Raw genomic sequence first — 23851 nt, forward strand, 5'->3', positions numbered from 1 at the left:
GATTGCCGGATCACCCAACGGCCAAAGCCGCCTCCACCTCCACACCTCCACCGGCCCCGACCATGCCGATGACGATCATACCTCGTATGCACTCTGCAGTCGTCCTCTCCATCACCTATCCCATCATGAGTACCCTGCACCGCGTGATACTCGTCACAGGCGCGTCGGCAGGCATCGGGCGGGCGTGCGCGATCGGCCTCTCGAAGGCATTCCCCAGCGCGACGCATCCAGAACCGCTGGTGCTCGCTCTCGTCGGCCGCCGCGAAGATGAGCTCCAAGCGACGGCCGCGTTGTGCCGCGAAGGAACCGTAACGGAAGTTCTGCGGGGCGATGTGAGCTCGGACGAGGATGTCGGACGTATCTTCTCCACGATAAAGGACAAGTATGGACGGCTGGACGTGCTCTTCAACGTGCGTGAACCGAGCCGATGAGTGCCTGCGTGTCGCTGTGCTGACAAACTAAGAATGCCGGGGTCAACCTCACCAAGGGGAGCGCCCTCGAGGACAACGACATGGACAAGTTCCGCACGACGCTGGATATCAACGTCATGGGTGCTGTCCTTGTACGCCCTTATTTCACTTTTGTACTAGGCTGACAGGCAGTGCACTGCCGAAGCGATTAAGATCATGAAAGCCCAAAACCCGCCTGGCGGGCGCATTATCAACAACGGCTCGATATCGGCCTGGTCACCGCGCCCGGACAGCACGGCGTATACTGTGTCTAAGCACGCAATTCTCGGCCTCACGAGGAGCACATCACTTGACGGGCGCAAGTACGGCATCACCGCGACTCAGCTCGATATTGGGAACGCCCTCACGAATCTGAGCAGCAAGAGCGCGAAGGGCGTGCCGCAAGCAGATGGAAGAATCGCGGCTGAGCCCATGATGCCCGTCGAGCGTGTTGCCGAGACGGTTGCGTTCATCGCCGGGATGCCGCCTGATGCGGATGTACTGCAGTTGACCGTCATGTGGGTATGGGTATCGAGACGAGCTGACCACAGGGCACCATCGATGCCTTTTGTGGGCCGAGGATGAGGTGATAATCATAGGAACGGAGCAGCGTGCATGGGACCCTCAGAATGGCGCTACAGGTAAAGGCAGATGAGGCGCAAACGCTTAACGCGCATTCAGAGAGCTGAAAGCAGCTCATCGTTCGCATTTTTGCCTGACATGAACGGTCTAGAGGCCGGAAGGAAGGATGCAAAAGTCCGCCGCATTCTCATGACGCGGCATCTCTTACAGTACCCTGCAACCGGGACGAACTAAGCTGCTCTGGCCTGAAGGACAGAGGTGCGGGGATGTGCTTTGCTGACCTAGATTCACTGACTGGAACCCCGTATGCGGCGGGAGAGCTAGCCTAAGGCGACGGGAGGAGGATGCGCGGTGCGATCATAACAAAACACCGTGAAGTAGTTGGACCCCGAGTTGTTCGGTCAAAATAAGCCTCATACCGCGGAACTGATATGGAATAACTGACAGAAGTTGTCATTTGACCATCTACGCCTCGGCCGGTCATCTCGTCGAATTGGCCGTCTGAAAGCTCTAGCCGTGTCTTTCAGTTTGGTTGGTCAGTCGAAGAGTGTTCAGTGAAGTACCATTGATGCAACCCGGTGAGCAGGGGGCAATTGATCTTCTGCACGACGTTCACATAGCTTTGACCAGCGTCAAGCCGACTTTTGCTACACTACACCAACTGTTTTCTGGTCTCTCCTTTATGGAGTTTAGCTGCACACAAGAGAGAAGCCGCAGATGATGGTGATGCAGACCAAAACGAACTCGCATCCGTTCTTCGCGACGTCGACATCGTCGGAGCCATTCTGGCGCAGCGTACCATCGGCGTGGCACTCGAAGCCAGGCGGGCAGCACTGCTCCTTGCCGAGGGCCTGGAAACAGCTCCAGCCCTGAGGACACGCGTTGCGGCCCGACGCTGATGTCAGCCCCCATGCCCACGAAGGATTTGGCTGTTAACTAGGTAACTCACGGCAGCACCTGTCCGTAGCGTTACCATTGGGGGTGCACTGAGCCGGCGAGGCGGTGAAGAGGTCCGCGTGACCGTTCTTGAAGCTGAGGCCGGGGATGGTGGGCTCCTGGCGGGGGTAAGGCGAGGCCGCGGCAAGGGTGGCAAGAGCGAGGACTGGAAGAGAGAACTTCATCGCGGTCTGAGTTGCGAGTTGGTGGAGATTGTAGTTGGCGAAGTGAGTTGTTGAGAGGAAGACTTGATGTTGTTGGGAAAGATGGACGCTCAAACCGCCGGTATTTATGCTTCTCGAGAAGGTCGAATCCTCACTGAGCCCCATCTACCAACGTTGGCTGTATGGATGTGCGCTGAGAAAGGGTAGTTCACACTCGAAGAATCCTTGACACTGCTCTGCTAACTCGTGAAAGCGATCGAGAGGAACGTTGGAGCCGCTCCCTGGCGTCTTGCAGGTGTTGGAAGAGGAACGATGGAGCATCTGCCAAACGAATGGCTCGTGCAGCAGGCAGAAGAGGAAGATGATGCGCGATGGAGACTGAGGTGAAGGAAACTGTGACAAACAGTGCATCATCAATACAACGCCCGCCGCCTTTAGCGGGATTATGTTAAACTCACACTCCTCACTTCGATGGAGAGTTGAGGAGCGGTTACCAGGGCCGACATGGCACGACTGTTGACGCCGACAGATGCGTAGTGGAACTCGCTTCCGTCGGATATCGGGCACGAGCAGTTACACTATGCCGACATCTCGAGCCAGTGGCAGTGCATTCCTACCTCACCAAGTGGAGCACACGTCTTGCCTCCGACATCCGGAGCCAGTAACTCGAAGCGCGGCGTCTGATGCTCATGTCATCGCAAGGATGATCTCTTCGAGAGCTCCGACGAAAATGATGTCGCCGTAAGAAGGATTTGCGAAGCGTGCCGCAAAGAGGCACATCAGCTGTCCACTGGGCACGCCCTAAGAAAATAACCACTACTTTCTGCTGCTTCGACGGCTCGCTGGATCCGGGGTCCTGGAAGTCCCACCGGACATTACCTTGGATACGAGTGTGTAGAGAAGGGTAAGTCCCCGTGGAGCTCTGTATGCTTATTTGGGACGCGTTCTATCGTGATAAGCGCCCCACATTGGGCTCCACAGCGACGTGCCATCCTCACCACACCCTAAACCTTGTTGACATGAAAGCACCTCTTAGCCGACCACCGTTAGCAGAACATTCCAACCAGGCACGTGCAAATATTGCCTTGATTCCAGAGTTCCTGTGGAACTAAACAACGCTCCAGCTACTGCCTACTGCCTACTGCACATCGGCAAAGTCTTTCGGCCGTGTGTCCAAGTCACCGCTCAAGTCGGTTACAATTTTGTCTCCGACTCCGAAAAGGCCCACGGCGATGACGCCACCGAGCAGTATGTCAGAGTTTGTTAGTAGTTCCAAGGCACAGGTAAACTACTCCAAGATTATGCTGTCTCGCTGCGCATCATGTAGGACCGTCGTGTCCGTGATAACTCGATCAAGCACTTGCGTGAATATCTGGGACAACACATGTCTGATCATTCTCGCCCCCACCACGGACTCCATCCCAGAGGACACCGTTGCCACAATAACGCTCCACTCGTTCAACTGTGATCATAACGGTGATCAGTATGACGATATGCTGCGGGGATACAAACTGGGCTCTCTCGATTGCTACAAGTAAGAGCGTATTTAAGTGTCTCGAGACTGACGTAAGGCGTTGGTAATTCAAGCCGAGATACGATATGCCGGCTAGGAAAGGAGCTGTGCTGTAAGTGCAACGGCGTCGATTCAGTCACACTGTGCGGGTAGCAACACTGGCAGGCTGACAGGATAGCCCTCTCAGTACCTTCCGCTGGTCGAGGTCGTCGGCTCCACTGATAACTCATAGAAGCTCAGATGGCGCGGCGAGCTTGATTACTCCCCTTAGTTGAGCCCCACGAGCGTCTACATTTGTGCACGTTCTTTTCCACCGTTTACATAGCTAAAGAAAACCGTGGACGGGAAAAACTTCAACTACGACAGCGCTGCCTGCATTTATCGCTCTTCTTCTTCTTCACGCGGTTCGTGTTCATCAGGTGTACCAGCAGATGCGGCGGTAGTAGCACCAGTAGCGGGTGCAGTACAGAAGGTACCTGATGCAAACATAGCCGTTCTGAGCTACGTCGACATCGTTGTTTGCCTCAGGACGGATGACGTCCTCTTCGCGTCAGCGTTGATTCTCATCGTACTCACGGTCGCAGACGTTGCCGGCGGGGCAGCAAAGGTCCTTGCCGTTGGCCTGGAAGACCGAGCCGCCGTCGGGGCACTTGCCGTCCACGGCCACCGCAACACTGAGTGTGTCGTTGTCATCGCGCTCATTGAGGCGAACAGGGTTGGCGGCCACGAGAGCGAGGGTGGCGATGAGAGGAAGAGCGATCTTCATGTTTGTTGTGGGTTAATGTGACTTGATGAGGTTGAGGCGAAGAGCTGGTGTTGGGCAGAATGAAAATCTCAGCGCTTATATAGCATCTGGAAGGCCCAAAGATGGCAGCGTGCCGGTCAGTGATGGCGCCTAATCTGAACAAGGCATCCTCGCATCGCTTGAGGATAGCTCGATTCGACGTCTCAGCTGACATCTTCCTCCTCCACATTCCAACAGCGTGTGAATCAGTAGGAAGTGACGGTCCCGAAAGCAAGTTAGTTGAACATGCTCGACTTGCCATCTTAGCGTGAGAGTGACGCCGCGCAGTCTCAGCGAAAGGCTTCACCACTTCATTTAGGTCGAGAACTCTGAATAAGGTAAACTTCGCTTGCTCGTCTGGACGTTGACAAAATTGTGGGGATCAGCAACAGTATCATGTGACTCTTGATCAGGTTGTGACACAGCCCCATTGTCCAGCGAAAGCCGGGGATGTATCCCCAGTCTCCTGAGGTGACGGTGCGCAATGTTGGACAAGCTTCTCTTGATTTGGACCAAAGTCTACTGTCGATATGGTTAAAAGCTAAATCAACGCCTCCCGGTCCCGCGAGCCTAATCAATGCCGAAGATGTCTGGCAGTAGCCAAGATCGGACCCGATCGGCACAACAATGACCGACCACTTCTGCAAGGGGTGTGCATGCCAACCCCATAGCTCGACACTTGCGAGAGGATGTTATGACAGTTTCCTCAGTTCCTCAGCCCAATCGTTCGAATGCACGCCTCAGAAGGTGGCTTCGCTGTATAGCTTCCACTTTGTTTTTCTCGGATTATGTATGCCATACGTACATGTAGCGCTAACGCTAAGTGTGGGGTATGGGAGATGTGGAAGAGAGTAGCACAACGCAGTGTGAAGCAGCAAAACTACAATGCACCGCATGTCGCTAGCCGCTGCAGGAACGGCTGACTTCACTGCCTCGTCCGGCGTGTCGAGGCGGCTCAAGGAACGATGCCTCATCCATGAAGAGCTTGGTTTCTAGCTTAAACTTAGTGTTCATGTTGTCAATGACAAGAGCCAACGATGATCACTGCCTATGTGCGGCTTGTGAAAGGAGGAAAAGGTGGGCAAAATGAGCTTAGACATATTCTGCTTACCCGGACGAAGGCACACCGCAGCGAACCTTAGTAAAGCAGTGCTAATGCTTCTGAGTAATTTCGGCGAGTGCATCATCAAGGAGCCGACGCCTGTTTGAGCGAATACTTTGTACATGGAGCCAGCTAAAGATACACGTGCGTCGTACCCCCGCAAGAAACTGAACCACACCTATCGGTCGACGCCAAGTTCCAAGCTCTTTGTGCTACTAAGAGCCCAAAACAACTGGTTCTCGGGAGCGCTTGAAGTCAGCTCGCCGTTCCGTTGTCTATTGAGCGTAGATTGACACGCGCAGCGCTGATCTGCACCCTGAAGGTTGAGGAATGTGAACTTGAAGCACTTCACGACGGCGGACAGCTGACCATGAAAGTGCATGCTTCACGGTTTGTCGAACGGTCGCGCCCGGAATCTAGGCAACGCAGCGCCCTGGTGGGAACACCTGTTGTCTTCTCAGAATTGTACACTCCGTTCGGGGAGGGAGGGCAGTCTCAAAGAGGAGCCGAGGACGGACCATCGGCTGACACGGAGGTGGCCTCTCGGCGCAGATACAAACCATGCCTCAACGGGATCGAGGGCTGGGGGTGCTGGCCGCTGTACATCCTGTGTCGCTTCTGCAGATGCGGTGTTCTAATGATGGGCAGACTGAATGTAGTACGACAAGGATGGCGACTGGGGTGGCCTCCGACATCAGATGGCTGTATACAGGCATCGGTTCGGAACACCAAGACTGAACCGAACTCGCACGCCGATTCCGATGGGAGATATCCCCTCGCTTCCGTATGTAAACCTAAAACATAACCTTGATAGTTAGTGTTCTTGACTCACCCCGCACAGGAACATACGAGGTTGGGTGCGTAAGCGATGCAAATTGAGTTGCGACAGCAACGATGGGATATCAATCGGCTCCCAACGTGAAATGCCATCACGGCTATTCACACATGACATCTTATCTTCACCTCATCTCCGCGCAGCGCCTGATCTACATGCCGACCTCCCTCTCATAGTCCTCGGTTACAGTTCACTCAGTTTCCGCGCAACAATCAGTCTCCTCTCTACAAAGGATGCGCACGGTTCACCTTAGCGACCTTCCACATGGTTAAGCTTGTTTTCAAGAGCGCTCGTTGGAACATGAACCCGACACCCGGCTAACTGGTTGCCAATGCTATGTCCGTTCTCAGCGACCAACCGGATGCCCAGGTCTCCATTGAGAGCTAGCGAGCATTTGCTTAGAAGCGTAGTGTTGGTGCACCGGTGTACTAGGTGGGCAACTGCCTAATCGCGCGGTAGTGGGTGCCGGTACACTTGACGAAAGCAGGATGGGTGCGCCTCGTGCTTGGAGTTGAATCTGCTTAGAATTGCAGGGCATCTGCCGGCACTTTGAAGAACTTCGACATGTGAGCCTCGTACTAGGTGAGTACGCTGCTTGGTAAAGCAGAGGGTAGACCGGTACTCGATTCTACAGAGTAATAATGTATGGACACGGCAGCTTGTTGAACGGTACATATGCTGGGGTGTCCAAGCAGGGTGGTCACGTGAGAGGTTAGTGACTATCTTCGTCGGACCCAGCTCGCTGCTGATGCAGATGCAACCCTTCCACCCTGCCCAACGATGAAGGAAGAGAGGCCTAGAGATGACAACTATGCATCGAGTGCGAGTACGCTTACGGGGGGCAAGATTGAGAGGGGGCGACGTGGCACGGACCTAACAGGCGGATGAGAACATACAAGGGACGATGGTGGATGGAAGTTTCGGAAACACCCCAATGCCGGACTACCATCTCCCCCACTCGCCTCACATCCGAGTTCTGGACCGCTTCAGCACCCTCCCAAATGACGCAGAGGGCGAGGATGGATATGTCGCCTGGTGGCCGCTGGTTTGTGCGACTCTCCAGCGCAAAGTCACCTCGCCGGCCGATGTGATCGACATACTGGGCGAGATCGCCGTGCTCCTCCGCGGTACATCGGGAGACTACGACACTCTCCGTGCTGTCCTGCCCGGTTACATGCCTTTCTGGCCGAGAATCGTTGCCGCAGCTCTTGCTATCGACATGCTTCCCCCGGTACTCCCTCTGATGGCGCCAGGCGACATACGACATCTTCCTCGCACCCATCTCCGCTCCTTGGTGGCGCACCAGTTTCTCACATCTCTCGTACACCCTGCCCATCGACCGCCAGACGGCTGGGTGGACTTCGACATCTGGTTCCACTCGGAGCAGCCTCACCCACTTGCAGCAGAGATGTACCTCACATCAGTGCTCGAATATCTCGCCAGCGATGATGTGAATGGCACAGTCACCTTTGATCTGCGGGCCTCAATCACTCCAGCGCTCAGTAAATCCTTGAGCAGTGTGCGCATTCTCGAAGTTGAGCACTTCACGGCCCCACATCCGACGGAAGGCGCCATGGTGGTGTCCGCCAACAAAGTGATTGGATTTGGGCGGTCAGCGACCCAGGAGGAGCTCTACTTCGGCGGCGCGCCTGACATCTGTCCGGCTGTACTGTTCGTGCCGGCTCTGGAGCAGTCGGCACTCGTTGTTTCCGGCGTAGAGTTCACGCTCCAAATCGAAGGGACACGACGCAGCATCTCGTGGACCAGGCGGCGATCTGCACCGCAGATACTCCTTCTTATGGATACGCCGGAGATAGACGAGCTGGGCCGCGACGCCAACCTACAGTCCGCGAACGTTGCACGCGAGCTTGAAAAGGCGACCACGGCGTTCGCCGGCCAGCATACAGTAACGTCACCGCCATGGGGGTGCGGCGCCTTCTGTGGCGACGCCGCCGTTAAGCTCCCCATTCTCTGGATGGCAGCGTCTGCAGCGGGGGCATCGCTAGAGCTTGTGGTTGATCCTCCCCATCGCGAGGTCGCACGCGCGTTTGAGGCATGGGCTAAGCGCTGGAAGGGGACTGCGGGCGACCTCCGCGCACGCCTCGGATCGATTCCATCTCACTTATCCGGCATAGAGGTGCTGACAGCCCTTGGCTAGGGCTTGCAAGCTCATCTGCTGGCCAGATGCGCCTGGCCCACCATCCTAAGAAGTCTCGCCCGGCCGATGTTCCGGCATCTCACGTCGCCTCGTGAGAGTCACGTTTTGGCCAGGCCGCTTTGGATGTAGCCGGCCTGTCGTGGCCGAGCCACAAGATACATCTCCGTGCTGCACAACCTCGCTCACTTGGCCTATCCACCGGCACTCTCGCCCTCGACCGACTCGATATCCGAGTGTGGTCCGTCCTCGTCCGTCGCCTCATCCGAAAGCGTCTCGCTGTCCACATCGCCAGCTTCGTCCTCACCACACTCTCGCGCCATGGTGCGCAGCTTGCGCCGGAACTCGCCAAGTTTGATCTCGGCAAACTCGCACACCTTGCGCACTGTGCGCTCCGTACGCTCGCGCGCCTTGACGCTGCCCGCCACGAGATGCAACGTCGCGACCTGATGGTAGACCTCTGCAGCGACGCTGAGGTGGAACACAATGATCTGCGGTCAGCGCTTGGCGCCGACGACTGTCACTCAACGTTGTGCATCAGGATCCCGAGTTCGTCGACTTGCATCTCCGCTTCGAGGGCGTCGAATATCGCGTCGACGCTATCCCGCAGCTCGCCCGAGACATGCTCGAGCCGCCGGGCGAGCTGGCGATCCCGCTCGAGCACATCCATTTCGAAGCGCGCCGCGTCGAGGCTCAGCGCGTGGTGATGCGACCGCCGCGCTTGCGTCAAGTGTCCCCCAAAAGCACGTGAGTAGAGGTTCTCGGCCGTCGCCCACTCGTCGTTCAGCCGCAAGCCGGCCGCACGGAGCGCAACGCCCGCGCGCCCGATGCCCGCAGGTACGAAATGCTCCGAGTAGGCCTCGGTCAAGCGCTGGGCGGCCTGTGGTCAGAGCGCGGGAGACCGCGGGGCGGCGTACCTGTAGCTTCGAGTGCGCGTAGGCGTGCAGGCACGGCGCTTCGGGTAGCGGAGATGGGTGCAGCGCTGAGAGGCACTCGTCGATGAATGGCCGCCAGTCCATAGTGTGAGATGGGTGATAGTGATGCAGAGCACCGTCACGACGTTATTCGCATCACAGTGGTTGCAGCGGCGCGCTTGGGCCGGTGCACGGGCTGTGCGCGTGGCTGCTGGTGCCGCACAAAGCGTGATTAGTGCGAGAATATGCGCATGCAGATGAACAGTCATGGGCGGACTGATGGAGGGGTTTTATGGTATCCATAATGCCAGGCGTATAAACGACATGAGATGTGCGAGGCTTTCGGGTTCCGCGAGGCGAAAAGGAGCTGGTGACAGCCAGCTCTCCTCAGGCGCGGTCAAGGGTCGTCGCAATGTCGGCAATGAGGGCGTTGCGAGTAGCCGTGTAAACATTAAGACGCAGATCAAGGTAGTAAGGATGATACTGCAGATCCACGAAGTGACGCAGCGGTCCACCCGCAGCCAGAGCCTGCTCGTTCTGCTTCTTCATCGCCCAGCAGCCATAGCAGAGGGCAGCCGTTAGAGCGCTCTGCCTGATGAACTGGCGTCAGGACGCGCGGTACGACAACCTACCATCTGAATACGTTTAACGAGATCGAATCCCGCCTCGTTCGCCTGCAGCGCATCGAGCTGGAACATGATCTCGAGCTGCGGCATTAGGCGCTTTGCAGCTTCAAAGAGGTCCAAAGCTCTTTTCAGGGGGAGAGCCCCACACTCCCCCGCATCAGGGAGGTAGTTTCCGGTATGCTTGTTGATCTCAAGGTCGAAAGAGTGCTTGAGGCCGGCGATAGAGACGCAGTTTCCCATCCAGAGGGCGATGTCATCAGGCGTGCCGTGGACGGGCCTGAAGGCATTCACGTGAATGGCCAGCGTGGCCACCAGGTGGTGCGAGGTCTGGGGTTAGAGAAGAAACACAAGTCTGACGAGTAGGTAGGTCTGGCCGAGCCAGCCGAGTCTATCACAGACTCTGCAAGCAGCGTCAGTCTTGAGGATCAAGTCGCACGCGATGAGGAAGTCGTTGACCGGAGACATGAGTGAGGGCTGGAGAGTGTCATGGCCTACAGCACTCCCTTTTATCCTAGATTTGACGATGGCGAGGGCCGCATGCTCAGTATCGCAGTTACCATCTGAGTTATGAAGAAGGAGGCACAATGAACATGAAGCGCTCGAAATCGAGTGAATCCACTGAATGCACAAAGCACGTGACTTGAATTGGCACGTGGCTTGCCACCTCCACCGTCTTGGTCTGGTTCGACCCGACTTTCGACTTGATTCATCCTGCAACGACAACATGACCCGCCGACACTCCCAATTCCGCCCTTGCATTGATCTTCACAGTGGTGTAGTCAAGCAGATTGTTGGCGGGACCCTCGATTTGACTGCCGACGGCGAAGGGAACGCGCCTCGTGAGAACTTTGTCGCGACGTGAGTTGTTAGCAGCATCAGTGCTATTTGGATGTACTTTGTTCACCCGCGGGCGCCACCATCGGAACTCCGACCTGATGGCTATTCATTGTTATCCCGGTGATGATTATGGGTGTTTGTGATTATGGGCTGCATTGGTCTAAAGGCGCTCGTAACCTTTCTCGCGTCGCCACTACCTCCCCACCGCTCGCGCTAATTTCAGCAAACCGCCAGCCTACTACGCCGAACTCTACAAGAACAATGGCCTCACTGGCGGCCATGTAATCAAGCTCGGTCCTGGGAATGACGAAGCGGCGCGTGAGGCGGTCGGGACGTGGAAGAATGGACTCCAGCTGGGCGGCGGTATCACACCTGACAATGCCCAAGAGTGGCTTGATGCAGGCGCGGAGAAGGTGAGTGGAATTTGTTGTGGCACCTCTGACACGGTAGGTTATCGTCACGTCTGCACTTTTCCCCGGTGGCAAGTTCAAGGAGGAGGTTCTGAAGGAGTTGTGCGCGTCTGTTGGGAAGGACCGCCTCGTGGTGGACATCAGGTGAGTCTTGTGCGGCGCCACCTGCTTCTCACGCGCACCCACAAGAGGACGATCGCGTGGCTGCCGCTGTTGATCGGACTCAGCGGTAGACTGCGAAAGATTTGCTTGCCGTGACGGCGCGACGGGGTGATACAAGCACAGGCTAATCTGCAGCTGCCGGAAACGAGAGTCCGGTTGGATCGTCGCCATGAACGGGTGGAAGACTCTGACCGACATGACTGTAAACGCCGAGAGCATCAAGCGTATCGAGGCGTACTGCTCGGAGTTGCTCATCCATGCAGCGGACGTCGAGGGTCTATGCCAGGGGATTGACGAGGAGCTCGTTCAGCGTGAGTGTGCAATATGGAAAGACGACGCCCGGTTGGCAACAATCGAACATCGCGTCTGGACACGCAGCATTTCGCTAACCGCACAGGCCTTGGGGAATGGGTCTCCATCCCATGCACGTACGCTGGTGGAGCAAAGGAACTGGGCGACCTGGCCCTGGTTGACAGGTTGTCCAACGGCAAGGTGGACCTGACTTTTGGGAGCGCGCTCGACATTTTTGGGGGAAGCGGTGTCAAGTTTGACGAGCTGGTGGCTGAAGACAAGAAAGCCAAAGAGTTGTCCAGGGGGTGTTGATCAGTGTATAAGAGGGACAGAAGTTGCGCTCATGGTTGCTGGGCCGCATGCATCACTGCATTGTTGGGCGCGGCCGCAGACGCGAGGAAGCGGGTGTGGAGGGATGGTGGATTCTGCCGTGTATGACGTCGCCCCTAATCCTCACGTCCTCACACTCACAGCCGAGAGTGGGGTTGAGAGCTTCCCGGTGAGTCACGGTATGCCACACGTGTCATCCAATGATGAGTAAGATCTTACATGAGTCTCATGTCTGGCATGCCTGGGATGTTTGAATAGAGTCGTGTGCATTATTACATTGGACAGAGATGCGGATTGAGACTAGCGTGGGTGGAGTTCTGGTTACAAAGAATCACCTGAGAGCGTCTGTGATCAGTGATCAGTGAAGGAGTGTGGGGAGAGAGATAACATTTCGTTACCCCAAATATGCACGCGCAAAGGCCGCTGGTTTACAAGTCCGAAGAGCTGAGACGGCTGAGGCGGGCTTGAGCCAGTGGGCGGGGTGCGGGATGTCCGTGGTAGGGATTGGGTGGGGCGATTGTGTCCATGTGTCGGGGGTCGCCGAGCAACGCCGAAGGCGGCAGACCGCCACTGCCGCCCAAGCCGCTTTTTGATTCCGTCGACCGAAGAGGGGGAGGAGCGGGTGCAAGACGGCAGGAGTGGATTCAGGCACGGCGCCATAATCAGTGCAGCAAATCGACTTTGGGCGACGGGGCCGGGCAAATCCACCCACCATCCAGCCGCCCCTCCCCCGCATTTCACTCACTCTGTGCACCACGCACCACCCCCGTCACCACTCATCCACTCGTCACGCACCACCTCGTTTTACATCTCCCTCATCATCCTCTTTCCTCTCTTCTCCATCCCCCCCCCTCACCCCCTCACCATCATCATGCTCCGCACACAAGTCCGCGCACTCTCCGTGGCCTCAAAGGCCCTCCCCACCGTCACCCGCACGGCCACTCGCGGCTTTGCTTCGGTCCGCAGGTCCTCTCCCCCCCAGATGTCCGTCTCCGCTTTAAGCGTCACCCAGTCATACCCGCCAAGCTGTTCAACATTGCTGACAACCAGGGCGCGCGCCTTCGCAGTCCCCATGACCCGCTCCTTCCACGCCACCTCGTTCGCATCTGGTACGTAGTGCCCATGTTGTTGTTGACAGTTGCTGACAAGCCCAGAGGTCGTTTCTGTGAAGGTTCCCCAGATGGTACGCATCCCACGCGACCGAGCAATGGCGCCTGGCACGATGGAAGCTAACGACCCAGGCCGAGTCGATCACCGAGGGCACCTTGAAACAGTTCAACAAGCAGGTTGGCGACTTCATCAAGGCGGATGAGGAGCTTGCGTCGATCGAGACCGACAAGGTGAGCTGCTGCGCGAGTGCAGACGACGCTTTTTGAAGCGTGTTCTGTGCCTCTTTAAACGCTTCCTGGGGCGCTTGTTGACACCACAGATTGACGTCTCGGTCAACGCTCCTCAGAGCGGCAAGATCGTCGAGCTCCTTGTTGAGGAGGACGCAACTGTCGAGGTCGGCCAGGAGATCGCCAAGATTGAGCCTGGAGAGGACGATGGATCGTCGGGTGGCTCGTCGGCGCCGGCCGCCGAGGCTCCCAAGGAGGAGGCTAAGAAGGAGGAGTCGAAGCCCGAGCCTAAGAAGGAGGAGACCAAGGCCGCTGCGCCCAAGGAGGAGGCAAAGCCCGCCGCTCCCAAGCCCGCTGCGCCGAAGAAGGAGGAGTCGGCGCAGCAGGCCGAGTCCAATGCTCTCTCGCGCAAGGAGACCCGCGTGAAGATGTCGCGTATGCGCCAGACCATCGCGACCCGCCTCAAGGCATCGCAGAACGCCGCTGCATCGCTCACCACCTTCAACGAGATTGACATGTCGTCCATCATGGAGTTCCGCAAGCTCTACAAGGACGGCGTGCTCAAGAACGAGGGTGTCAAGCTCGGCTTCATGAGCGCGTTCGCTCGCGCATCGGTGCTCGCGCTGCGCGAGATCCCCGAGGCCAACGCCTCGATCGAGGACGACACCATCGTCTACCGCGACTACGTCGACCTTTCGGTCGCCGTTGCCACCCCCAAGGGTCTCGTTACGCCCGTTGTGCGCAACGCCGAGTCTATGGGCCTTGTCGACATCGAGCGCGCTATCGCCGACCTTGGCCGCAAGGCGCGCGATGGCAAGCTCACCATTGAGGACATGGCTGGCGGTTCGTTCACCATCTCGAACGGAGGCGTCTTCGGCTCGCTGTACGGCACCCCCATCATCAACCTCCCCCAGTGCGCCGTCCTCGGCATGCACTCGATCAAGGAGAAGCCGGTCGTTGTCAACGGCCAGATTGTCATCCGCCCCATCATGGTCGTTGCCCTCACCTACGACCACCGACTTCTCGACGGCCGGGAAGCTGTCACCTTCCTTGTCCGCGTCAAGGAGTACCTCGAGGACCCCCGCCGCATGCTCCTCCCCTCGCCCGTGTAAACGAGTGTGTCAGTAGTGTATGGAGCTATGGAGACAATATGCATCGATTCAACCGGCGCGGCGCCCCGGAGTGCGTGCAAGCGGAAGTTGGCCGATCAAGTGTAGCACAGCGGCGCCCCGGCTTGAATGCTTTTGCGCGGCGTACTCTTGTGCGATTGTGACTAACGCGCGTGCACACTGGCATCGCATGCTGAGTGAAGTTGGTTGACCCGGTGAACTGACGGGCGAATAGGACTTGGCTTTCAAGGAATACCCCGCCCGCCCCAATGTCCAGGCCGGCCCCAGTTATGCCGACCTCATGCTATATCCGAGTTTCCGGCTTGATCTCGACACAACTCTGTCGCTGCAAAGCATGCAAGATGAACCGTACGTGCATGACTAACCCTCTGAATGCTCTAACCTAATCCTACAGCCATGGAGGACGGTTGGCGCCGACCCATGGCCCAGCTGGCCCGACCATCTCAGGCTTGAGGTCCTCGACGCGAGACACGCCACAGTTGCGCATGGTGTTTGTGATCTCCTCGTGCAAGACTATGTCAGCTCCGACCGAGCACGTACTCACTCTCACAGACACGCTCCACCCCGTCCTGCCCATGCGTCGAGTTCGCGTAGAGGAATGGGCGGCCGAGGCCGACCGCCTTAGCGCCGAGCGCGAGGGCCTTGACGACGTCGGCGCCGCTGCGCACCCCGCCGTCCATCATGATGTCGACCTTGTCGAATAGGTCGGGGCGCAGCGCGCGCAGCTCATACAGCAAATCAATGGGTGCGGGCGCATAGTCGGCGCTCCGCCCGCCATGGTTGCTCAAAATGACACCCTGCACGCCGGCGTCGACGCACGCTGCGACGTCCTCGACGCTCTGCACTCCCTTGACGATGATCGGGAGGCTCGTGTGTTTCCGGATAAACTCGATGTCGCTCCACACAAGGTGCGGGTCCTGGTATCCCGAGATGGCGGAGGCGACGCCGGCGCCCTGCTTGCCTGCCGTGCCGCGCGCGCCTTCCGCGTCCGTCGTCGCGATGGGCGCCGCGACGGCGGCTTTGCCGCGCACGTCGCGCGTGCGCTTGCTCTGCCACGCGACGTCGACGGTGAAAATCACCGCGGCGGCGCCCAGCGCCGTCACCTTTTCCAGGAGGCGCTCGGACGCCGCCCTGTCCCGGTTAAGGTAGATCTGGAACCAGACGTTCTGGCCCGCCTGCCGCGCGGCCATGATCTCGTCGAGCGAGCACGACGCGTTAATCGAGATCTCGGTCAGCGGCACCAGTGGAGTCACTCACTCCCTGCACGATGCCGGCGGCGCCGGCGCCGCGCGTCAAGTTGACTTCGCCGACCGGGTGGCCGAGCTTGGCCATCGCGGCCGGGCTGATGAAGACGGGCATGGCCGTCTTCTGGCCCAACACCTCAGTCTCGAGCGAGCCCTGTGTGATGTCGCGCAAGATGCGCGGGCGGAAGAAGTAGCGCTTGAATGCCGCCTCGTTGTTGTCGAACGTCGCTTCGCTGTCCGCCGCGGAGCGGTAGTAGTTCCACCCCGTGGCGCCGAGCACGCGCTCAGCCCACTCCTCGAAGTCGCTCAGGAGGAGCATGTTCTCGACCGACGGAAGGTGCTCCCGCTCAGCCGCAATCCGTTCCTCCTCCTCCGTCGGCTCGTCCTCCACTTCCGGGAGCGTTGCGGGGTCGACTGGCCCGAGGTGCTTGCTTCTTGGAAGCATGGTGAGCGCATCTGGAGGGTGCAAGGGCACGAAGACTTTTGTTGCGTCCTTGCCCGCCGCGGCGAGGATGACTGCTGCTCCCCCGGGGTGGATCGCCATAAACTCTGTAACATCGTATACGTTGCCCGCGATGATGACCCAGCAGTCGTCGCGCTTGTTGTGCTTGGCCACCTCGTCGAAGGGAATGAGCTTTCGTGATGGCGCCGGGGCTTCGGCGTTCGCGGTGTTGGTAGTCGCGTAGAGTGTCAGAGCCTGAGGTCAATTCCCTTCTGAGAAGCAGACAGTAGGTCGCTCACCGTTGCACCAGCAACCGCCGCGGCTCGCCAGTATCGCCAATGGGCATGGTGTGAGCTTGAGCTCGAAGAGGAAGATGAAAAGGATGAGGAGGAGGACGTAGAAGCTAGGCGAGCCGCTCGAGGGGCTAGGCGAGCCACTGATCGCTGGGACACGAAAAGTCTCGTCGCTGTTCGCAAAGACATGGTGGTTGTGGGTGAGACTGTTGTGCAAAGTGGGCCATATTATTGAATGAGGGGGTGGACGACTAGGAATGCCGGGCCGGTGTCCGGACCGGATTCCGGAAGGACAGCTCGCCTCCACCTTTCGGCTCAGTCCGAGAGCGGGCGAGCATCGGCATGCTTTCACGCCCACGTCGGCATCGTATGACTCCGCCAACGCGATCAACGCACGCCCACTGCGCCCATTGCGAACTGATTGGCGTGGCGTGTGCACGCTTGGGACAGAGAATTTCGGTCCACCTGCAGACCCAGTCCTCAGAGCTGAAGCACCCTCCACAGCACACTCGAACTCACACTGGCAGGCTCTCGTAAGCTCGTAAGCCACACCAACTTGTGCTATGCTACCCCTGCATCAGGTGAATGATACTCTAATACAAATTGCTATCTGTTGAACCCAAGCCTCGCGACATCCAAGGACTGTCTCCAGACGATTTTACACGTTCGTTTAGTCGAACTGCTTGATCGACGAGCTGTCGATGACACCGGGCAGAGGGAACCCAGTGGAGAACTTCTTCACGTCCTCCTTGAGCTCCTTGACGAGCTTGGCAGACTCGCCGTTGCCCTCGAAGGCGTCAACGAAGTCCTTCAGCTTCTTGGAGCCGGCCTCCTTCTGGGCCTGAAGGGAGATCTGGACAACACGGTGGAGGAACTCGGCGACCTGCTCGACGTCCTTCTCAACCATGGAACGCGAGGTGAGGGCAGACGAGCCGATACGGACACCACCGGGGACAAGAGCCGAGGTGTCACCAGCGACGGCGTTCTTGTTAAGGGTGATGTGGACGGCGTCGCAGATCTTCTCGATCTTAGAGCCGGTGAGGCCAATGGGGCGGAGGTCCCAGAGGATGAGGTGGTTGGCAGTGCCGTCGGTCTGGAGGCGGTAGCCGTGCTTGAAGAGCACGTTGGCCATGGCGGCGGCGTTGGCACGGACCTGCTTGGCGTAGTCCTTGAAGGCGGGCTCAGCAGCCTGCTTGAGGGCAACGCAGATACCGGCAATGGTGTTGTTGTGGGGGCCACCCTGGCAGGCGGGGAAGACAGCGGCGTTGACGCGGTTCTCGAGGTCGTCCTTGTCCTTGCGGAAGAAGATGAGACCGGCACGGGGGCCACGGAGGGTCTTGTGGGTGGTGGTGGTGACGACGTCGCAGAACTCAAAGGGCGAGTTCTGCTCAGCGGCGGCGACGAGACCCGAGATGTGGGCCATGTCGGACATCAGGTAGGCGCCCTGGGTGTCGGCGATCTTGCGGAGACGCTCGTACTCCCAGTCACGGGGGTAGGCCGAGCCACCGCAGACAACGAGACGGGGCTTGAAGAGGTTGGCGTTGGTCTCGAGCTGCTCGTAGTCGATGAGGCCAGTCTTGGGGTCGACACGGTAAGGGAAGGACTGGAAGTAGATCGACGAAGCAGTGATCTTCTTCTTGGCGGTGTAGTAGCCGTGGGTAAGGTGGCCACCGTCGGGGAGACCGAGACCCATGATACGGTCCTGGGGCTGGATCAGGGCAGTGAAGGCGGCGAAGTTGGCGGTCGAGCCCGAGTAAGGCTGGACGTTGACACCCCAGACCTTGGGGTCGAGGTTGAAGGCCTTGAGGGCACGCTCGCGGGTGAGATTCTCGAGGACGTCAATGTACTCGTTGCCGCCGTAGTAGCGGGCACCGGGGAGACCCTCCGAGTACTTGTTGGTGAGGATGGAGCCGTTGGCCTGCATGACGGCAAGCGACGTCAGGTTCTAGCGGTTAGCCGTGGTCGGCGACGTGGCATGCAAACGCCAGGATCCAAAGGGAGACTTACCTCGGAAGCGATGAGCTCAAGACCGGAGAACTGGCGCCAGGTCTCCTTCTCGATGAGCTCGTTGACCTCGGGGTCGTAGACCGAGATGTCCTCGTAGAGCATCTTGTTCTGCGCAGGGTTAGTCTCTGTGATTCTCAGACTTCGGTGGTGACGTCCGGGCCAGGCCACGTTTGTGAGCCACCGCCAGGACTACCAAGCCTCGGTCGGGGCGGTTATACTCACGAAGTCATTGGGGATGGGGATAGAAGACGACATCCTGACGAAGGGGCGGAGTGCGCTAGTGGTGGATGTGGAAGAGAGAAGAGAAGTGCGGAGGGGGTTGGTGAGGGAGCGGAGGGCGGGCATTTAGAGGATTGTAAACGGGGGGAGAAAAATCGAGTGGCAGGGGAGATCCCGAATCAAATCGATGGCGCTACGCAAGGGCCAGCACGGGTTCAGGCGGGGCAAGACCGAAACAGAGTTGGAAATTTGCTTCCGTCCGGTGACGATTGGGCGTTCCTGTGGCGCGTTAGCAGCTTGTTCGCAGTTGCAATTGCTCGTGTCTGGTGCAACTTTGTACTCCGACCTCGCAAGCCCCGCCGACTCCGCTGAGCTCTTCGCCGCTCGTCTCCCGCAGCCGCAATGGGCTGAAGATGAACGAGGTTGATTATGGCATATGGGTCTTTGCCGTCCGTGCCGTCTGTACGACTCGGCCAACCACGTTCCTCATTCCCGTGTTCTACCCTCCACCTCATGACCGCACAAGTGCCCACCTCCGCTCGCAGCCATGCCTCCCCTCCCACTGTGGCCTGGCTGCCAACTTGCAGCTCCCACGAATGCACCGACCGGTCGGGACTCACTCACAGGTGTCAGGTAGAGGCGAAGATGCAGATAGACGGTCGAGAGAAGCGACGGTGCGGTTGAAGCAGTTGCGTCGGGCAGCAAGCAATGGCGTGAGGGGAAGCAGCGAATGCGTGTGGGGGTGTGAGAATCGTCGAGCGATGCAAGAAGAGCTGTTGTGACTTATATCGGGTGACCTGATGAGGAACCAAGAGCAGGTGAGCGGGCGCGTGAACCACTGCCGCTGCCCACCAGCGAACAAGGTGGAGGGAGATCCCGGCAACTTGTTGGAAATGACGCCGAGGCCCCGCCACCCCGGGTCACCCAGCCACCCATGATGCCTGAGCGGGATGTCCAACATTGCTGCATTTTGGAAACGGCCAGTTTCCAAGGAGCCCAATGTATTTTCCAAGGCCAACACGCCATCCGTGTCCCCCACCAATGCTCAGCCGAGCTCTTCGGCTTGTCTGCGCCATGCATTCTGCTGAGATACGGCTATACGCGGTGCATCCGGCGCCGTGGTAACACAAAGCGGGGCCGAGTCGCCAGTACCGCTGGTGTTGGAACTGGGCTTTATCTGTTGGAAACATGCCCCACATATTGGATTGTTTACATGTTGACGAGCTTGACGACGAAAGTTATGGCGAGCTTAAGAGATGCCAGACATAGCAAGTGCAGTGTGTCCTAGCTCCCATATCCTCAACTTCTCTCAGCAAGGTTCACTGCGTATCATTTATTCATACGAGCCCAAAGTTTCTACTGTTTGGTTGAAACCTGTAGCCGACCATCAAGCAACTGGCTTGTTCGCACAAGCAGTTGGCGCTCAGTTGCTTGAAAGACTACGATCCTGCTGGCTCGCTCATCCAATCTATCCACAATGGCGCGGAAGCAAAATATCGCATCAACACCGAGGTGGAGGTAGATCACTGAAGGGTCGCGTAGATCGCGTCAACCGCACACTCCTGTCCACACGTTACCTCACCTTCCACGCCACCCATCACGTCTGCGTCGCTATCTCGCTCCCTTCTTGACCTCCGCCGGAGATGCGGGTTCTTTGCGTTGCGGAGAAGCCCAGCATCGCCAAGGAGCTTGCCCGCATCCTCTCACGCGGTCACTTCGACAACCGAGCTGGAATGCACAAGTACTGCCGCAACTTTGACTTCCCGTACCGTCTTCCTCCACCTTTAGGAGACAACCGTGACTGTCAGTTCACCGTCACGAGTGTGCTTGGACATCTCACCGAAACTGTGAGTGTGCTGAGTGACAGGATGCTGCTGTTGACGAGGGTGGCGCGTGATCGTGATGGGGAAGGTGCCACACATCAGATCATCGTTTCCTTGACGTTCTGCACACCCTCATCTTTTGCGACGGCTGACCCACAGGACTTCGGCGATGATTTTCGCCGGTGGTCATCGTGCGACCCGTTCGCCTTGTTTGACGCCCCAGTCGAGACAAGGGTAACGTCGGACCTCAGACAACTTGAGCGCAACCTTCAGAAGGAAGCTCGCAACGCAGACATACTGATGATCTGGACCGATTGCGATCGCGAGGGGGAACATATCGGGCACGAGGTTGTCGAGGTCTGCCGCGCCGTCAATAATCGATTGCGAGTGAGGCGAGCGAGGTTCAGCGCGATTATTGATGCGTGAGACTCATCAGTTTGCTGTGGTATCTAACTCTCAGTCAGATTCATAACGCATGCCGTCAGGCCGACGACCTTGATATGCGCATGGTCAACGCTGTTGCGGTCCGACAAGTTCTCGATCTTAGGATCGGTGCCGCCTTCACTCGCCTGATGACGATGACGCTGCAAACCCGAATCCCCGAGTCCTTTGAGAAGAAGGTGGTCAGCTACGGTGAGTCAGCCCGGAAGAGAGGGAGGAACATTGTAATGTCAAGAGATGTGCTCACGCAAGGCCCTTGTCAGTTCCCGACTCTTGGCTTTGTGGTCGACCAGTACAACCGGGTGCAGTCCTTTGTCCCCGAGGCATTCTGGTACATCGAGGTAACGACGATGCGCGAGTTTGAGGACGAGGACGAACCAGTGGAGGTCAAGTTCGCTTGGCGACGCAACCATCTGTTTGACTTCGACATTGCGCTCGACCTTGCCAAGGAGACGGTGGAACGGCCTATGGCGACAGTGATTAAGGTGGAGACGAAGCCTACAACCAAGCGGTAAGTCAACTCGCGTCACAGTTGACTGACAATAAGAAAGCCGTATCCGTTGACAACTGTGGAGCTACAGAAATCCGGGTCTCGCCTGCTTGGCATGACGCCCAAACGAGTGCTGGATGTGAGAACTGGCCAACCTACGCCATGTCCCGCAACAGGCTGACTTCAGCTTGCCGAGAAACTGTACCAGAAGGGCTTCCTCAGCTATCCACGTACGGAGACGGACGAATACGACCGGCAGTTTGACTTCATGTCACTGATCCAGAAGCAGACGCACGATACCGCGTGGGCGGCGTACGCACAGAAGTATGCCGGCCGCCAGATAATTGCTGACCGATAGGCTGCTCGATGGTGACTTCGAGCGGCCGCGCAATGGCCGGAAAAATGATAAAGCTCACCCTCCCATCCATCCTACAGCGGCTGCGCTCAACGTCGACGCCGATGAGCGACGAGTCTACGAGTTCGTCACTCGTCGCTTCCTTGCAAGCTGCTCGTCTGACGCGAAGGGGAAGGAGACGTCTGTGGAGATTGTGATCGCGGGGGAATACTTCTCAACATCAGGTCTCATTATCCTTGAGCGCAACTACCTGGAAATCTATCCTTACGACAAGTGGGCAGGCAAGAAGCTCCCGGACTTCCAACCCAACGAACAGTTCATCCCAGACTCCTGCAATCTGCTGGAGGGCTCGACCAGCAAGCCCAAGCTTCTTACGGAAGCTGATCTCGTCGGTCTCATGGATAGGAATGGAATCGGCACGGACGCCACAATCGCTGAGCACATTGCCAAGGTCATTGAGCGCGAGTATGTCATCGCTAAGAAAGAAGGCAAGGAGAACTTCCTGGTCCCATCTACGCTGGGCGTCGGTCTCGTCGAAGGTTACAACGCCATCGGGTTTGACCGCTCTCTCAGCAAACCGCATTTGCGCCGAGAGGTGAGCAGATTTAGAACAAAGCTGACAGCAGACTGAGCATCGCCTCGTGCTCATCTGCGAGGGCCAGCAGACCAAAGCAGAAGTGTTATCAACCAGCGTTGAGGAGTACAAGGAAGTTTACGTCAAGGCCAGGCGAGATTTCGATACAGTGGTCAACATTGTTGCCGAATACCTTAACGGCGAGGGAGAAGCGCAGAGGGCTCTGCGTGATGCCGCTCATGGGGGACGGCGGGGCGCCCGTGGCGGTGCACGTGGAACAGGCACCCGCGGAGCCGCCGCTCGCGGAGCTGGGCACGGGGGAGGTGGAGCAGCAGGTGGCCGGCGTGCTCGGCAAGACTCTGACAACGACGACGATGATAGCGATAGCGGGCCTACACCAGGTGGTGGCCGTGGACGCGGAAGCACCCGGGCCCGAGGCGCTCGAGGTGGGGCTACCCGGGGTCGTGGCGCGCGATCGACGGGGGACGGCGATGGGCCTGCCGCCAAACGACCTCGTAAAGAAGCAAACGACGACCATCCTCCCGATTGCTCCTGTGACTTGCCGGCTGTTTCGCGCACCGCTGGACCAAGTACCGCCAACGCAGGTCGGCAGTTTTATGCCTGCAGCAAGCCTAGGGGCGAGCAGTGCGACTTCTTCGTGAGTCGCGTGAAGGCATCTCTGACAATCAGGTTTGGGCAGATGATGGCGGCTCTGCGACAGTTTCTGCACCAGCTCGACCTCAAGCCCAACGCCAGCGCTCTACCGCCACCGCAGCGCGCGGTAGTAGGACTGCGCGGTGCCACTGCGGCCTCGAAGCTGCCACGGGCGTCACAGGGAGCGGGCCAAACGAAGGCCGCGCATACAGGTGAGGTCACACGACCGTCTCAAGCTGATGACAGGGGGTGCCCTAATACGCGCAACGCGCGTTGCGGGTTTTTCGAATGGGCGGACGATGACGGCGAGGACGCGGCTGGCAGAATGCCGCCACGAGGAGGCGGAGGAGGCGGGCCAACCAGTGGAGGGTCAGGAGGTGGGTAGACATTGGCATTGAGGAGAGGAGCTGACAATAGACTGTTTCAACTGTGGGGGTCCACATTGGGCGCGCGACTGCACGGAGGCTTCAGGGCGGGCGTCCCGCTCGCGCGGCTCAACGAGTACGAGAGGTCGTGGTGGACAGAGTCGCAGTGCGCGAGGAGGCCGCGGAGGCGGAGGAGGCGGTGGTGGATCTGGTGGGTTTTTCGACATCTACGGCCACACTAATCACAGACGCGTGCTTCAAGTGTAACGAACCCGGCCACTGGGCCAGCAACTGTCCGAATGCGTAGAGAGCCGCCCTTTGTATGTAAGCATGTATCGCAACAGCAAGATTTCAGTGTCCGTTCATTTGCTATAGGGGTATATAGTA

The 23851-nt window shown here is 58.2% G+C and overlaps 10 protein-coding genes across 10 annotated transcripts; 5 read left to right on the forward strand and 5 right to left on the reverse strand.

Annotated features, from left to right (window-relative positions):
• Positions 1 to 125: 125 nt before the first annotated feature.
• On the forward strand, positions 126 to 1034 carry COLE_00606 (uncharacterized protein; the record flags this gene model as incomplete). Its single annotated transcript, XM_018422836.2, has 4 exons — positions 126 to 410; positions 464 to 562; positions 603 to 967; positions 1001 to 1034. 4 exons carry the CDS (start codon positions 126 to 128, stop codon positions 1032 to 1034), a joined length of 783 nt encoding a protein of 260 aa, XP_018279816.1.
• Positions 1035 to 1720: 686 nt separating this feature from the next.
• COLE_00607 (uncharacterized protein) lies at positions 1721 to 2152 on the reverse strand (the record flags this gene model as incomplete). Its single annotated transcript, XM_018424787.1, has 2 exons — positions 1721 to 1926; positions 1981 to 2152. The coding sequence occupies 2 exons, from the start codon at positions 2150 to 2152 to the stop codon at positions 1721 to 1723; spliced, it is 378 nt and encodes a 125-aa protein (XP_018279815.1).
• A 1907-nt stretch (positions 2153 to 4059) lies between these two features.
• COLE_00608 (uncharacterized protein) lies at positions 4060 to 4410 on the reverse strand (the record flags this gene model as incomplete). Its single annotated transcript, XM_018425981.2, has 2 exons — positions 4060 to 4187; positions 4221 to 4410. 2 exons carry the CDS (start codon positions 4408 to 4410, stop codon positions 4060 to 4062), a joined length of 318 nt encoding a protein of 105 aa, XP_018279814.1.
• Positions 4411 to 7299: 2889 nt separating this feature from the next.
• COLE_00609 (uncharacterized protein) lies at positions 7300 to 8523 on the forward strand (the record flags this gene model as incomplete). The annotated part of the gene is made up of 1 exon (XM_018426587.1): positions 7300 to 8523. The coding sequence occupies one exon, from the start codon at positions 7300 to 7302 to the stop codon at positions 8521 to 8523; it is 1224 nt and encodes a 407-aa protein (XP_018279813.1).
• A 191-nt stretch (positions 8524 to 8714) lies between these two features.
• Positions 8715 to 9539, reverse strand: COLE_00610 (uncharacterized protein; the record flags this gene model as incomplete). The annotated part of the gene is made up of 3 exons (XM_018426159.2): positions 8715 to 9011; positions 9050 to 9400; positions 9438 to 9539. 3 exons carry the CDS (start codon positions 9537 to 9539, stop codon positions 8715 to 8717), a joined length of 750 nt encoding a protein of 249 aa, XP_018279812.1.
• Positions 9540 to 10784: 1245 nt separating this feature from the next.
• On the forward strand, positions 10785 to 12072 carry COLE_00611 (uncharacterized protein; the record flags this gene model as incomplete). The annotated part of the gene is made up of 5 exons (XM_018422835.2): positions 10785 to 10918; positions 11121 to 11310; positions 11348 to 11451; positions 11605 to 11780; positions 11867 to 12072. The coding sequence occupies 5 exons, from the start codon at positions 10785 to 10787 to the stop codon at positions 12070 to 12072; spliced, it is 810 nt and encodes a 269-aa protein (XP_018279811.1).
• An 889-nt stretch (positions 12073 to 12961) lies between these two features.
• COLE_00612 (uncharacterized protein) lies at positions 12962 to 14539 on the forward strand (the record flags this gene model as incomplete). The annotated part of the gene is made up of 5 exons (XM_018426586.2): positions 12962 to 13074; positions 13141 to 13199; positions 13245 to 13273; positions 13332 to 13430; positions 13520 to 14539. The coding sequence occupies 5 exons, from the start codon at positions 12962 to 12964 to the stop codon at positions 14537 to 14539; spliced, it is 1320 nt and encodes a 439-aa protein (XP_018279810.1).
• A 406-nt stretch (positions 14540 to 14945) lies between these two features.
• COLE_00613 (uncharacterized protein) lies at positions 14946 to 16589 on the reverse strand (the record flags this gene model as incomplete). Its single annotated transcript, XM_018426585.1, has 4 exons — positions 14946 to 15070; positions 15108 to 15783; positions 15815 to 16498; positions 16551 to 16589. 4 exons carry the CDS (start codon positions 16587 to 16589, stop codon positions 14946 to 14948), a joined length of 1524 nt encoding a protein of 507 aa, XP_018279809.1.
• A 617-nt stretch (positions 16590 to 17206) lies between these two features.
• On the reverse strand, positions 17207 to 18798 carry COLE_00614 (uncharacterized protein; the record flags this gene model as incomplete). The annotated part of the gene is made up of 3 exons (XM_018425304.1): positions 17207 to 18481; positions 18544 to 18651; positions 18766 to 18798. The coding sequence occupies 3 exons, from the start codon at positions 18796 to 18798 to the stop codon at positions 17207 to 17209; spliced, it is 1416 nt and encodes a 471-aa protein (XP_018279808.1).
• Positions 18799 to 20405: 1607 nt separating this feature from the next.
• On the forward strand, positions 20406 to 23771 carry COLE_00615 (uncharacterized protein; the record flags this gene model as incomplete). Its single annotated transcript, XM_018420317.1, has 11 exons — positions 20406 to 20609; positions 20745 to 21007; positions 21046 to 21218; positions 21279 to 21537; positions 21574 to 21655; positions 21704 to 21840; positions 21875 to 22466; positions 22498 to 23103; positions 23136 to 23311; positions 23346 to 23461; positions 23713 to 23771. The coding sequence occupies 11 exons, from the start codon at positions 20406 to 20408 to the stop codon at positions 23769 to 23771; spliced, it is 2667 nt and encodes an 888-aa protein (XP_018279807.1).
• Between the last annotated feature and the right edge of the window lie 80 nt (positions 23772 to 23851).

This window comes from Cutaneotrichosporon oleaginosum (genome assembly GCF_008065305.1).
Source record: "Cutaneotrichosporon oleaginosum strain ATCC 20508 chromosome Unknown ATCC20508_contig01, whole genome shotgun sequence".
NCBI lineage: Eukaryota > Fungi > Basidiomycota > Tremellomycetes > Trichosporonales > Trichosporonaceae > Cutaneotrichosporon > Cutaneotrichosporon oleaginosum.